Genomic DNA, 10928 nt, shown 5'->3' on the forward strand with positions numbered 1-10928 from the left:
CTTGCTTCCTGATGCGGGCGTTCAAGACCGCAGCCTCATGTCTGGGGTTGGTGCCAACGAGAAGAACGCAGTCGGCAGACTCGATGCCCCAGATCTTGGAGTTGAAGAGGTAGTTGGACCGGACATCAACACCGTGAGCAATAGGCTGGCTGCCGCCGGGAATGTCGAGAGCGAGGTTATCCGAACCAAGCTTGTTGGCAAGATCCTTCATGGCGACCAAAGACTCAACCTCGGTCAGAGCGCCAGCAATAACCTTGAACTCGTTCTCCTTGGGAGCCAGCGTCTGGTAAGCATGTGAAATCTCGGTAAGAGCCTGCTCCCAAGTAGCCGGCTCAAACTTGCCCTCCCTGCGCACCAGAGGAATCGTCAACCTCTGCGTCTTGAGACCGTCGCAAGCAAAGCGAGTCTTGTCGTTGATCCACTCCTCGTTCACATCGTCATTCAAACGAGGCAAGATGCGCATGACCTCCAAACCCCTCGAGTCAACCCTGATGTTGGATCCCAACCCATCCAACACATCAATCGACTCGGTCTTCTTCAGCTCCCAAGGACGCGCCCGGAATGCGTACGGCTTCGAAGTCAGCGCACCGACAGGGCACAAATCAATAACGTTACCCGACATCTCCGAGTCCAAGTTCTGCTCGAGGTAAGTGCCAATCTGAATATCGTTGCCACGACCAGTCGAGCCCATCTCGGGGGCACCAGCAATGTCGTTGGAGAAGCGGATGCACCTCGTGCAGTGAATACACCTGTTCATGCTCGTCTTGATCAGAGGACCAATGTTCTTGTCCTCGACCGCGCGCTTGCCGCCAATCTCGTGAAACCGGCCACGATCAGCGCCGTAGCGCATCGACTGATCCTGGAGATCGCACTCGCCTCCCTGGTCGCAGACGGGGCAGTCGAGGGGGTGGTTTGCGAGCAAGAACTCCATGACACCCTCGCGGGCCTTGTGTGTGAGGGGCGAGTTGGTCTTGACGACCATGCCGGGCTGGACGGGCCACGCGCACGAGGCGACGGGCTTGGGGGCGTTCTGGACTTCGACGAGGCACATGCGGCAGTTACCGGCGATCATGAGTTTCCTAGAGACACATATCTTATCAATATCGGTGTTGTTGTTGTTTGTTGTTGTTGACACCATTGGTGACATACTCATGGTAGCAGTATCTGGTTTGAGGAATTCCATGTTAGCATCTCTCCCTTCCACTAGTCCGTGGACTTGAACATACCTGGGAACGGTCACACCCGCCTTCTCGCAAGCTTGAATGAGCGCGGAACCAGCTATTATTCACCCCCCCAAGACCAAATCAGCAAAACCATCCCCCTTTGCCTATGAAACCTTTATCGCGAGGGAAAAGAAAGAGAGCTCGGCCTTTTCTTACCCTCAATCGAAACCTTCTTCCCATCTATTCACATCTCCAGCGTCAGCACTTGTCCCTTTGCATCCCAAAGACTGCGATCCTCACCAATGGTAAGCTCAACCTCAGCCGGCCTCACCGTCGTCGTAGAAAACGTCCTGTTGGCGACCAAGCTGGCTCTGGCCCGCGTCCGCCAAGCCGAGCGAGCCAATGTCTGCCTCAACATTGTTGCGTATTTGCCCGTTCGATCTCGCCGGTAGTTGGGTATCGCTGTCTGTCGTCGAAGTTCGATCGGGGGGGGGGGGGGGGGTGTTGAGGCCACATTGCCTCCCCGGTTTGGGGGGCCGGCAAAAGCACCTTGATAAAAAGGGTTTCAAAAACCGCAAGCTTACCTCGAGAGCTTCGTCGTTAGCAAGTGGCTCGTGCATGCAATCAACGAGGCAAGCCAAAGTGCGGGGGGCCCACCCAACCTACCCAACCAATCACAACCACCCAATTCTAATCCCGCCCACCCATAAATGTCTTCCCCCACCAATTTCCTTTTTTTTTTCGCTTTTTCCTTTTCTTTTTTCTCTCCATATTGTACCAACGGTCACTTATTGTAGGAGGGTACTGGTTAACTTCTTCCACGGAACTTCCTCCTCTATCATGTGCACCAAGAGAGAAAAAATATTATACTGGCTCCGTTTATGGATGCAGGTGAGAGATTTCGTGTCTCGTTGAGCCATGGTTCTTACCGGCGGTTGCTACATTTTTGCCTGTGACTATTGTCCATTTTGATTTGTGTGCGAGTGAATGATTTTGGGCGGATTGAATGATCTCAAGATATCTTTTCGTGGTATTCTGATTTCGATGAGAGGGGGGACCCGTTTGTCTGAGGCCAGATGACCCGAGAGTGGCATTTCGTAGCTGTGGAGGGACCGTGATAGCTTCCCATAGACATCGACTTTTCAGTTCTCCCCATCCCGGGGGACTGATTGAATCGCGCGTGATGGTTCGGGAATGCTTCCTGGCATGGTGAATGGCACGGTGAACTGCATTTTGCAGAACACCAATCCATGATTTTACTCGGCGTGGCCTTAAAAAGACAACATGAAACGTCCTCTGCTGCTGGTTAGTAAGACTTCCAGGTCAATATCATCACACGCTCAATTCTTTACAAGAATTACCAAAATTCTCTATAATCTCAAACACAAGACTCGCCTGTCCAATATACAGTATTCATCCCACAAATCCCATCTCCCCTTATCCCAACATCGTTATATCTACACAAACCCTACAAATACCCCCACCCCTTTAACTCAACTACACAAACTCTCATCTACCTCCACACAACCTCCCCCCCCCCTCCCTCCCAAACCCTCGTTTCCCTTCCACCTCCCTCTTTCTCTCCTCCTCCTCCTCCCTCTCCCTCTCCCTCTCCTCCCTCACCTCCCTCCACTGCCGCTCCTGCGCCGCCCTCCTCGCCCTCGGACTCAAAGTCTCATACCCCTTCTTCTTCTCCCCTTCCCTCTCCTCCCCAACAACATTACTCGCATTAGCAAAGATCGTCGCCAAACAGTTCGAGTTCGGAGGCATCCCCTTTTTCTTGACAACCCTCTTCTTGACAACCCTCTTCTTGCTTGAACTGCCAGTGCCTGGTGGTGGTGTTTCTGCCTCAGCACCACTAGCTGTCTCTATACTCGGTCTGCTCTTCTTCACCGGCGGCTGCTTTCCAACCGCTTCATCATCACCACTGTGCTGCGGAGATAAATCATCAGCCAACCGCTTCTGGGGGGGGTCGTTGCTGATGGAGAGGGATCCGAGTTTGTCCAGTCCCGTCGAAGAGCTAGAGATGGGCAGGTTGGGTCGGGTGGTTACCATCGTCGGTGTAGACAAGCTGGAAGGGCTAGGGACAGCTGGAGTGGGAGAGATGGCGACAGGCTTGAGACTGGACGACTTTATCGATCTCTTCTTTTTGGTCGAGGATTCGGTAGGCAACATGTAGGTTTGTTTTCGGGGAAGACTGCTGTTGCCAGATTGGGGAGTGATGTTGGTGTGGTTCTGGATGGTTCTCTGAGGAGCTGGCATTGTTGAGTGGGGTGAGGCTGTCGCCGTTTCAAACGGTGATGAAGTCGTCTTTGCCGGCAAGGGGGATTGTTGTGTAGAAGATGTACCCTTTTTAGACGGCATGGAGGCCACTTTTGTCATCAATGGACCTGGTGTTGTCAAGGGCAGGGTCTTCTTCGACCGAACCGAGGTTTGCTTTTGCGTCAACGAAGCCTGTGCCGCCGACGGTGAGGCTTTCTTTGACAGATGCGAGATTTGTTCCGGCATCAATGAAGCCTGTGCTGCCGAGGGTGTAGCTGTGCTTGACGAAAGCGAGGTTTCATCCTCTGTCAACGAAGTGATCTTTGACAATGGTGATGGTGACGGTACATGTTTTGATCGCAGCAACACCTGTCTCGGTGTGATCAAGCCCTGCTGTTTCGTGGCCGACGACTCCTGCTTCGCCAGTTCCGAAAATGTCTTTGCCAAGTCCAAATCTTTCTCCTCCCCCGAAGCCAAAGGTGTCCCAGACACATCCAATGAGTGATCTCCCGATCCACGGTGTCTCTTATCGCTCCCAACAGCATCCCCGGAAACCCGGACGCCGTCAACAGTTGAACCCGTCGCCTTCTAAGCACCCATCCTCTCCTCCGGCCTGACCTCAAACTCCCTCATCTTCTCCACCTCCTTCTCCACATACACCGCATACTTGTCCCTGATGCCATTCATCGCATTCTCAAAGCTGTCCAGCTCGCTGATCGAACTCTCAATCAAAAACATCAAGTCCCTCACCGTCTTCTCCCTCACCGGCAACGGCTTGTCCGCCGGCTCCGGCCTGATAGCCTGCTTCAACGGCAGCACAGCTTCCGACTTGACATTGTAATCCTTATTCGGATCAGCCGGGGCGCTCACACTCGCCAAGAAGGAATCCTCCTCCTGCGGCGTGAGAGCAGGGCGGTAGTCCTGACCGAGCTGATTCTCGGCCTCTTCAGCCTCGTTGATAAGCCGCTGTTTCTCGCGATCAAACATGTAGTACAGATTCTCTCTCGACCCCTGGCGGTGAAACTCGATACTTTTGAGAATGTGCTCCAGACGCTGCATCCGGCCCTGCAGGGGTGTCGCTGTGGTGAGGTCGAAACTGACGGGGACGAACATGTGACCAGCTACGTTCCTAAGCGGGGGGATCTTCTCCTTCTCCTCTTTGACAGGCGGCTTGAAGGAGCGGTCGAGGTCCATCAGATCTCCGAGGTCGAAGGAGCCCTCCATGATGGATGATGAGGTGGTTGCAGAGTCGAGTCAAGTCGAGTCGAATAATATTTTGACAGGCTTTCTTGAGAAGGGAATGCTACATATACCGGCTTTTCTGGTGACTCGGTTACTAAAAAGTACAAACAGCTTTAAATGCGGCGTATCATAATTACCTCGGCAATGGTTTGTTTCTGCGGTTGCTGTTGTTGGAAAACGGAGTGTGTGATCTTGTGAAGTCGAGAGAGAAGCTTTGATATTTGCCCCGCCACAAGACAACATCAACGACACGCCTAGTGACCCCGCCACTTCACCGCAACTCGGCGGAAGGAGCGATGTGAAATATGCAGAGGAGGGTTCAGTGGCTGACTGGGCTGTGGAAGGCTTTTTTTCTTTCTTTCTTTCTTTTTTTTTTTTGTAATTTTTTTTAATTTTTTTTTAATTTTTTTTTGCAACAATTGTAAGTGCTCATATTCAAGGTTAGAGATTGACGTCTTGGCCGCATCTCGCCCTCAATGCTCGAGGTTGACTAGGTTGGTTTTGTATCTTCCGTCTTTGTGTCTACAACTAATCGTCTTGTGATATTCGTACAAACACCCGTTGATAACAAATTCGTTTGTACCGTGCTAGGAGGCCAGGCTTATCAAGATCGGATGAGGCAGGCGAATATATGTCATATCCTGTGTTCTACGTTGACATTTGAACTACTATAAAATCAAGACCATGGATATCCCAACAGGTCTTCCCGAAATGAGCTCAGTCATGGTTTTGTCGTGATCCCAGAAAGCTGGCAGTTGACCTTTCATTTCATGTAGACACCCTCAACCAATTGTCTACGTTAAACTTACAAATGTACTCTTACAGTATCACTTCAACGTTCATGTGTTTACACATACCTTGAGCACTTGAACAAACACATACAAGTCAATGAAGCCCTCACGACACATCAAATCACATCAACATCATCCAACACGGAACTCACCCTGAACCGCACAACTGGGATCAAGCACCACTGTCAGCAAAATAACAAATACGTGATATTAACAAAGTCCATCAGAACAAGGAAAGGGTAAAGCACCTTTATGTCCGTTGGCCACCCTTCAGAATCTATGCCAACCTCACACCCGCCTCCCTCCTCCTCTTCCCCTGATCCCTCGCCGCACTCCCCAACCCCACAATCTGCCCCGCATCCAAAATGCTCTGCTCCATCCTCCTCTTCTCCTCCGCCAGCTTCTTCAGCTTCTTATCCGTCTTCCCCTTCCCAGACCCCTTCCCATGGAACTGATGACTCAACTCCTTAAACGCCTCCTTCTGACCCAGACTCCTCCCGTCCTCATCAATATACCTCAGCTGCACGTCCGGCTTGTACCCCTCCCGATACAAGGCATCAATAACCCTGCTCTGGTGCATCTCTCTGATGCTGTTCTGCTGCTGCTGCCACATCTCTTTCTCTTTTGTCGACATCCTCTTGAACCGCTCGCTCTCACGGTCCTTCTCACGCTGGAGGCGGGTTTCTTCATCGAAAAGAGCCATGCGCCGGTTGAGCTCGGCGAGAAATCTCTGGCGCTGACGGAACTTTTCGGCTGCTTCGGCGCCCTGGCCTTCTTCGAGGAGGTGACGGTCGCGGAGGAGGGATAGGGTGGCGCCCATGCCTTGGGCGACCGTCTTTTCTTCTTCCACGCCGAGAGGGAGGTCGGCCAAGGGGGTGGTGGCGCGGCGGGTGGAGGAGGGCTCGTATTCATTGCGCGGATCATGGGCGTCGGCCATATCTTCATCCGAGGACTCGTCCTCCATCGCTGTCACCGCAGCGGGGCCGTTTTCTAGCTTGGGTTTGGGCGCCTTTCTGCGCTGTTCCTCTTGGTCCCTGTTTGCGCGGAGCGTGTCAACGAACTCGCTGATCTCGTCAATGACAACGGCCTTTTCTGTATAGGGGAGAGCGTCATCGGGGTCGTTGGTTGTTTCCCTCAGCTGACGGGCAATGTCCTCTGGCCGAGTCTTTTTTCGTTTCTTGAGGGCATCTCGTCTTTGTTGAGCGAGGGAGGTTTGGAGGTCCTCGTCGTCAGCAAAGTCGTCAGTGATAACTTTGCGCTTCTTCGTGAACGTGATGGCGCCGCCGTCAATATCCATGTCGTTATCGAGGTTGGTTGTGTCCCCTGGGAATAGCACGTCGTCGTCATCCTTCTTCTGCCGTGATGACTTGGACTTTTTCTTGGGCTTCTTGACTTTGATCTCCGAGGCGTCGAGGTAGTCTGACACTGGGGGAGGAGCGTCCTCTGTTGAGATTCTGTTAGTTGTGGCGATCAGAAAGCTGTGGATGAAGAAGGTGGTGCCTACCAAGAGTGTCGAGATCCCCCACTTGTTGCCTTCTCTTCTGAACTGGCGCTTGAGCAAGAATGTCGGCCAAATCTGATGACGTCCCCACTGCATCCAGCGTGAAAGCCTTCTTCTTCTTTCCGTGAATCTCCTCATCGTAATGCGACAGGATCCCAATCTGACCCGTCTCGTCAATGTCGTTTGGGTCGTATACTGGCTTCTTCTTTTTCAGATCTAGCCTCTCCTGCAGCTTCTCCCGTTCCCTCAGCTCGGAGTTCTCCAGCTCATCCCCTTCCTCCTCTTCCAGCACACCCGTATCCTTCAATGTGAGGACCTGATCATCTCCATCCAGGAAGCTGGCCATGTCGTGCGCAACCTTGACACCGGCCAAGTCAGCAGCTGTATGCTCAGCCGCCTTCCTTTCCGCTGCCTCCTTCTCTGCCCGGGCCTTCTCTTCCGCCTCGATTTTCTTTTGTCGCTTCTTTTGGCTCTTCAGCCAGGACTTGGTGTCGAGCTCGTCATCGTCGTCTGCGAGACCCTTGCCTTGCAGAACCGCATTGCGCTGAGCCAGCTCACGCGCCTTCTTGATCGCAGCAAGCTTCTCGGCGCGTTTCCGTTTCGCTTCTTCGGCTTCTTGCGCCTTTCTGTAGTTTTCGAATCCTTCTGCTTCGCGAATCTCGAGGGTGCTCGCCTTCTCGCCAGTCTCGGGGTCTGGGGATGGTTCTTTCGCTGCTTCCTGTGGCGCTGCTCCAGGCACAGGCAAGGGCTTCATGCCCATGGCCCGGCGGACCTTGTTGATCTCTTCTATCGACGCAGCGTCCATTTTTGTTGTTAATGGCGCAAATGATGATGGAGTTGATAAAATTGAGGACCAACCTTGATTGGCAAGGCAAGGCGACGAGCCAAGCTGGACATGATGAGGCTGACATGCTCCAAAGTGGAGCCGGATTGATAAGATAAGGCAGACAAACAGCAAGGCTGGCAAATTTGCATGCGTGCACGGGCCACACTCCACCAAAAATTTGCCAGTATTTAGGTGAAGCCAAGCTGAGATTTTCCGACTTCTCTTTTTCCTTTTTCTCTCTTCAACGGTCCTGTGCCCAGTGTTCCTCTGCTGCCCTCGGGTGGTCAGAGTCGCAGCGCTGGCGCAGCTCGGTATTACCAAGGATGCCATCTTCTCTCCATGATGTCAGCTCTACCGACAGGAACCAAGATTGACCGAAGTCTGTGGCAGCTCTGTTCGCGCCGTTTCGGCGGCGCTTGAGCGGGGTGTAAACTGATTTTACGAGATGCTATATTCCAAGCCGTTCGCAGAGACCGTCGGTCTGTGATGCTGGGGGAAACCATAGCGACCTACATTTTGATATCATGTGATTCTTTGCTTTGAATTCTTGTCCGTTATCTCCGGCGGGTTTCCATGATTGGCAACACGTTCGGAGGCTGCTCCGAAGCCATTCACAAGTTTCCAAGAAAACGGACCGATCACGATGGCTTCATGTTTGCTCTGAATCCCGAAGTGTCGTTCGGCCTTTCTCGGCGTGACAAGAGCTGAGCCTGAAGTTATTCCTTGGCGGCGATCTGTGGCTGAGGCATGTGACGATGATTTTTTTTTTTTAAAGTGAGGCTTCGGTGCGAGCTTCCTTTCTCGTGGGGAAGCCGGGGACCCCACAATCTGGCGTCCGGCTGCCGATGCGGGGAACGGCACTGCGACCTCACCATCCTCCAGATTCCTCTCTGGGGAGGAGGGCGTGAAACCGCCGGACGGACCGATTCGAATCTGCGATTGCGGGGCCGACGCTACCGCAACCGTTGGGCTAGCCATGACCTGCATATCGTCTATTTTTCGAGAAGTCTCCATCAGATGCTCTCTATCAGAGAGGGTGATTGCGTATCATGTAGGCTACCACCCAGATCAAGCACATACTACACGCCTACACCGGTACAGACATACGCACACCTGCATATCTACAACAGCAAGATAGACGACAGACTTTGGATGACAGCAGGGGAGAAAAAGCACAGTGCCTGAGTTTAGTGTTCCTCCTCCTGTCTCGGGTGGCCCGATTTGGCATCCTCCCCATACCCCATACGATTCTGTACCCCAGTCCATGCTCCCCACACTGCATGTAAGTGAGATTCTTCAATCTCCATGCTTTGAAGGGCGTTCTCCGTGGTTCATGCAACCGCCCTGCTCACCACCACAAGCCGCGGCAGTCTGCCAGACCCAGTAAAACTGATCAAGACGACCAATCCCCTTTGTCCACCGCCATGGCTGCCCAAGCTGGTGACGTCTTCAGGCCCCTGGTCTCTCCGGCTAGACATCGGTGCTTTTCCAAGAAGTGTGGTCAAGTGCCTGGTATCTCGGTTAACCCTCATTCAGAGCAGATAGCCGGCCGACCTGGGGAATAGAACACGCATGATAGCATACACAGTAGCCCAACCGCCTCTAGACGCTCCGTTGCAACGCTGTCAACTTACCTTCCCGCAACCCGGGCCCTACCCCTGCTTCCCGGCCCTGCCTCTCTGCTCTGGCCATCGTAGCACCGAGCACGAGAAACACCGAGAAGCCATCTCGCTCACACCTTGAGGTCGGCCCTTCCCTCGCCAGCTCCACCGTGCCAACGGCTTGGACGCCCGTGGACGCCCTTGACGTTGAGGCGGTCCTTGGCTTGACCCCGGCCCGAGTACGGCAGCCTCCCGGTACCACACGTTGAAGATCCAAGTATAAGTAAACATGGCTCTCTTCGCCGTTCCCAACATCATCCAGGACCTCATCCCAGCAGCAGCCTCCGAGTCAATCAACCCTTGGACCTGGAACCTGAACCTGAACGCCTCTGGTCTCTACGAATACCTTCCCACCATGCACGCCTTGTCCAAGTTCGCCCTGCTGGGCGCCTGCGCCGTTCAGTCGGTGATGGGTCTGCCCGAACCTGTCGAGAGACGTGAGGCCAACCTCCTCAAGCGCAACGTCGACGACTGGATCAACAGAGAGACCCCCATCGCCTGGGAGAAGCTCCTCTGCAACATCGGCCCCGATGGCTGTGCTGTTCGCAACCAGGGTGTTCCCGCCGGTGTCGTTGTTGCCAGCCCTTCCCGCTCCGACCCTGACTGTAAAGTTTACTGGTTCTCTGATATCACTCGCACTTGCTGACAGACACCAACAGACTTCTACACCTGGACCAGAGATGCCGCCCTCGTCTACAAGGGCCTTGCCGATGCCTTCCGCCGCAACTACACCGAGGGTCTCCACACCCAGCTCAAGAACTTTGTCTCCTCCCAGGCCAAGCTTCAGGGTGTCGGCAACCCGGCCGGTGGTCTCAACGACGGCCAGGGTCTTGGTGAGCCCAAGTTCATGGTTGATCTCAAGGAGTTCACCGGCGAGTGGGGCCGCCCCCAGCGCGATGGTCCTCCCCTCCGTGCCATTGCCCTGATCCGCTACGCCAAGTGGCTCGTTGAGAACGGCCACAAGGCTGTTGCCAACGCCCAGGTCTGGCCCACCATCGAGAACGATCTCAAGTACTCGGCCCAATACTGGAACCAGACCGGTTTCGACCTCTGGGAGGAGGTTCCCGGCTCCTCCTTCTTCACCATCGCCAGCACCCACCGTGCCCTCGTCGAGGGTGCTCAGCTCGGCGCCGTCCTCGGCAAGCCCACCCGTGCTTACACTGCCGTCGCCCCTCAGGTTCTCTGCTTCCAGCAGTCTTTCTGGAACGCTCGCGAGGGTTTCGTTGTCTCCAACATCAACGGTGGTGAGTGGCGCCGCGGCCGCGACGCCAACTCGATCCTCGCCTCCATCCACAACTTCGACCCCTCCGCCGGCTGCGATGCCAACACTTTCCAGCCCTGCTCTGACAGGGCGCTCTCCAACCACAAGGTCGTCGTCGACTCTTTCCGCTCCATCTACAACATCAACCGCGGCATCGCCCAGAACAAGGCCGTCGCTGTTGGCCGCTACTCTGAGGATGTCTTTTACAAAGACGTCGCACC

At 54.1% G+C, this 10928-nt stretch overlaps 5 protein-coding genes across 5 annotated transcripts; 2 read left to right on the top strand and 3 right to left on the bottom strand.

The window, feature by feature from the left end:
* Positions 1 to 10: 10 nt before the first annotated feature.
* Positions 11 to 1183, bottom strand: PODANS_3_4870 (uncharacterized protein; the record flags this gene model as incomplete). Its single annotated transcript, XM_001909241.1, has 1 exon — positions 11 to 1183. A coding segment is annotated over one exon (1173 nt), but the record flags the coding sequence as incomplete, so codon positions are not given.
* A 282-nt stretch (positions 1184 to 1465) lies between these two features.
* On the top strand, positions 1466 to 1615 carry PODANS_3_4880 (uncharacterized protein; the record flags this gene model as incomplete). The annotated part of the gene is made up of 1 exon (XM_001909242.1): positions 1466 to 1615. The coding sequence occupies one exon, from the start codon at positions 1466 to 1468 to the stop codon at positions 1613 to 1615; it is 150 nt and encodes a 49-aa protein (XP_001909277.1).
* Positions 1616 to 2672: 1057 nt separating this feature from the next.
* Positions 2673 to 4649, bottom strand: PODANS_3_4890 (uncharacterized protein; the record flags this gene model as incomplete). The annotated part of the gene is made up of 2 exons (XM_001909243.1): positions 2673 to 4013; positions 4080 to 4649. The coding sequence occupies 2 exons, from the start codon at positions 4647 to 4649 to the stop codon at positions 2673 to 2675; spliced, it is 1911 nt and encodes a 636-aa protein (XP_001909278.1).
* A 1086-nt stretch (positions 4650 to 5735) lies between these two features.
* On the bottom strand, positions 5736 to 8115 carry PODANS_3_4900 (uncharacterized protein; the record flags this gene model as incomplete). Its single annotated transcript, XM_001909244.1, has 2 exons — positions 5736 to 6901; positions 6963 to 8115. The coding sequence occupies 2 exons, from the start codon at positions 8113 to 8115 to the stop codon at positions 5736 to 5738; spliced, it is 2319 nt and encodes a 772-aa protein (XP_001909279.1).
* A 1560-nt stretch (positions 8116 to 9675) lies between these two features.
* Positions 9676 to 10926, top strand: PODANS_3_4910 (uncharacterized protein; the record flags this gene model as incomplete). The annotated part of the gene is made up of 2 exons (XM_001909245.1): positions 9676 to 10051; positions 10106 to 10926. Coding segments are annotated over 2 exons (1197 nt in total), but the record flags the coding sequence as incomplete, so codon positions are not given.
* Between the last annotated feature and the right edge of the window lie 2 nt (positions 10927 to 10928).

Source organism: Podospora anserina, chromosome 3, assembly GCF_000226545.1.
Source record: "Podospora anserina S mat+ genomic DNA chromosome 3, supercontig 2".
NCBI lineage: Eukaryota > Fungi > Ascomycota > Sordariomycetes > Sordariales > Podosporaceae > Podospora > Podospora anserina.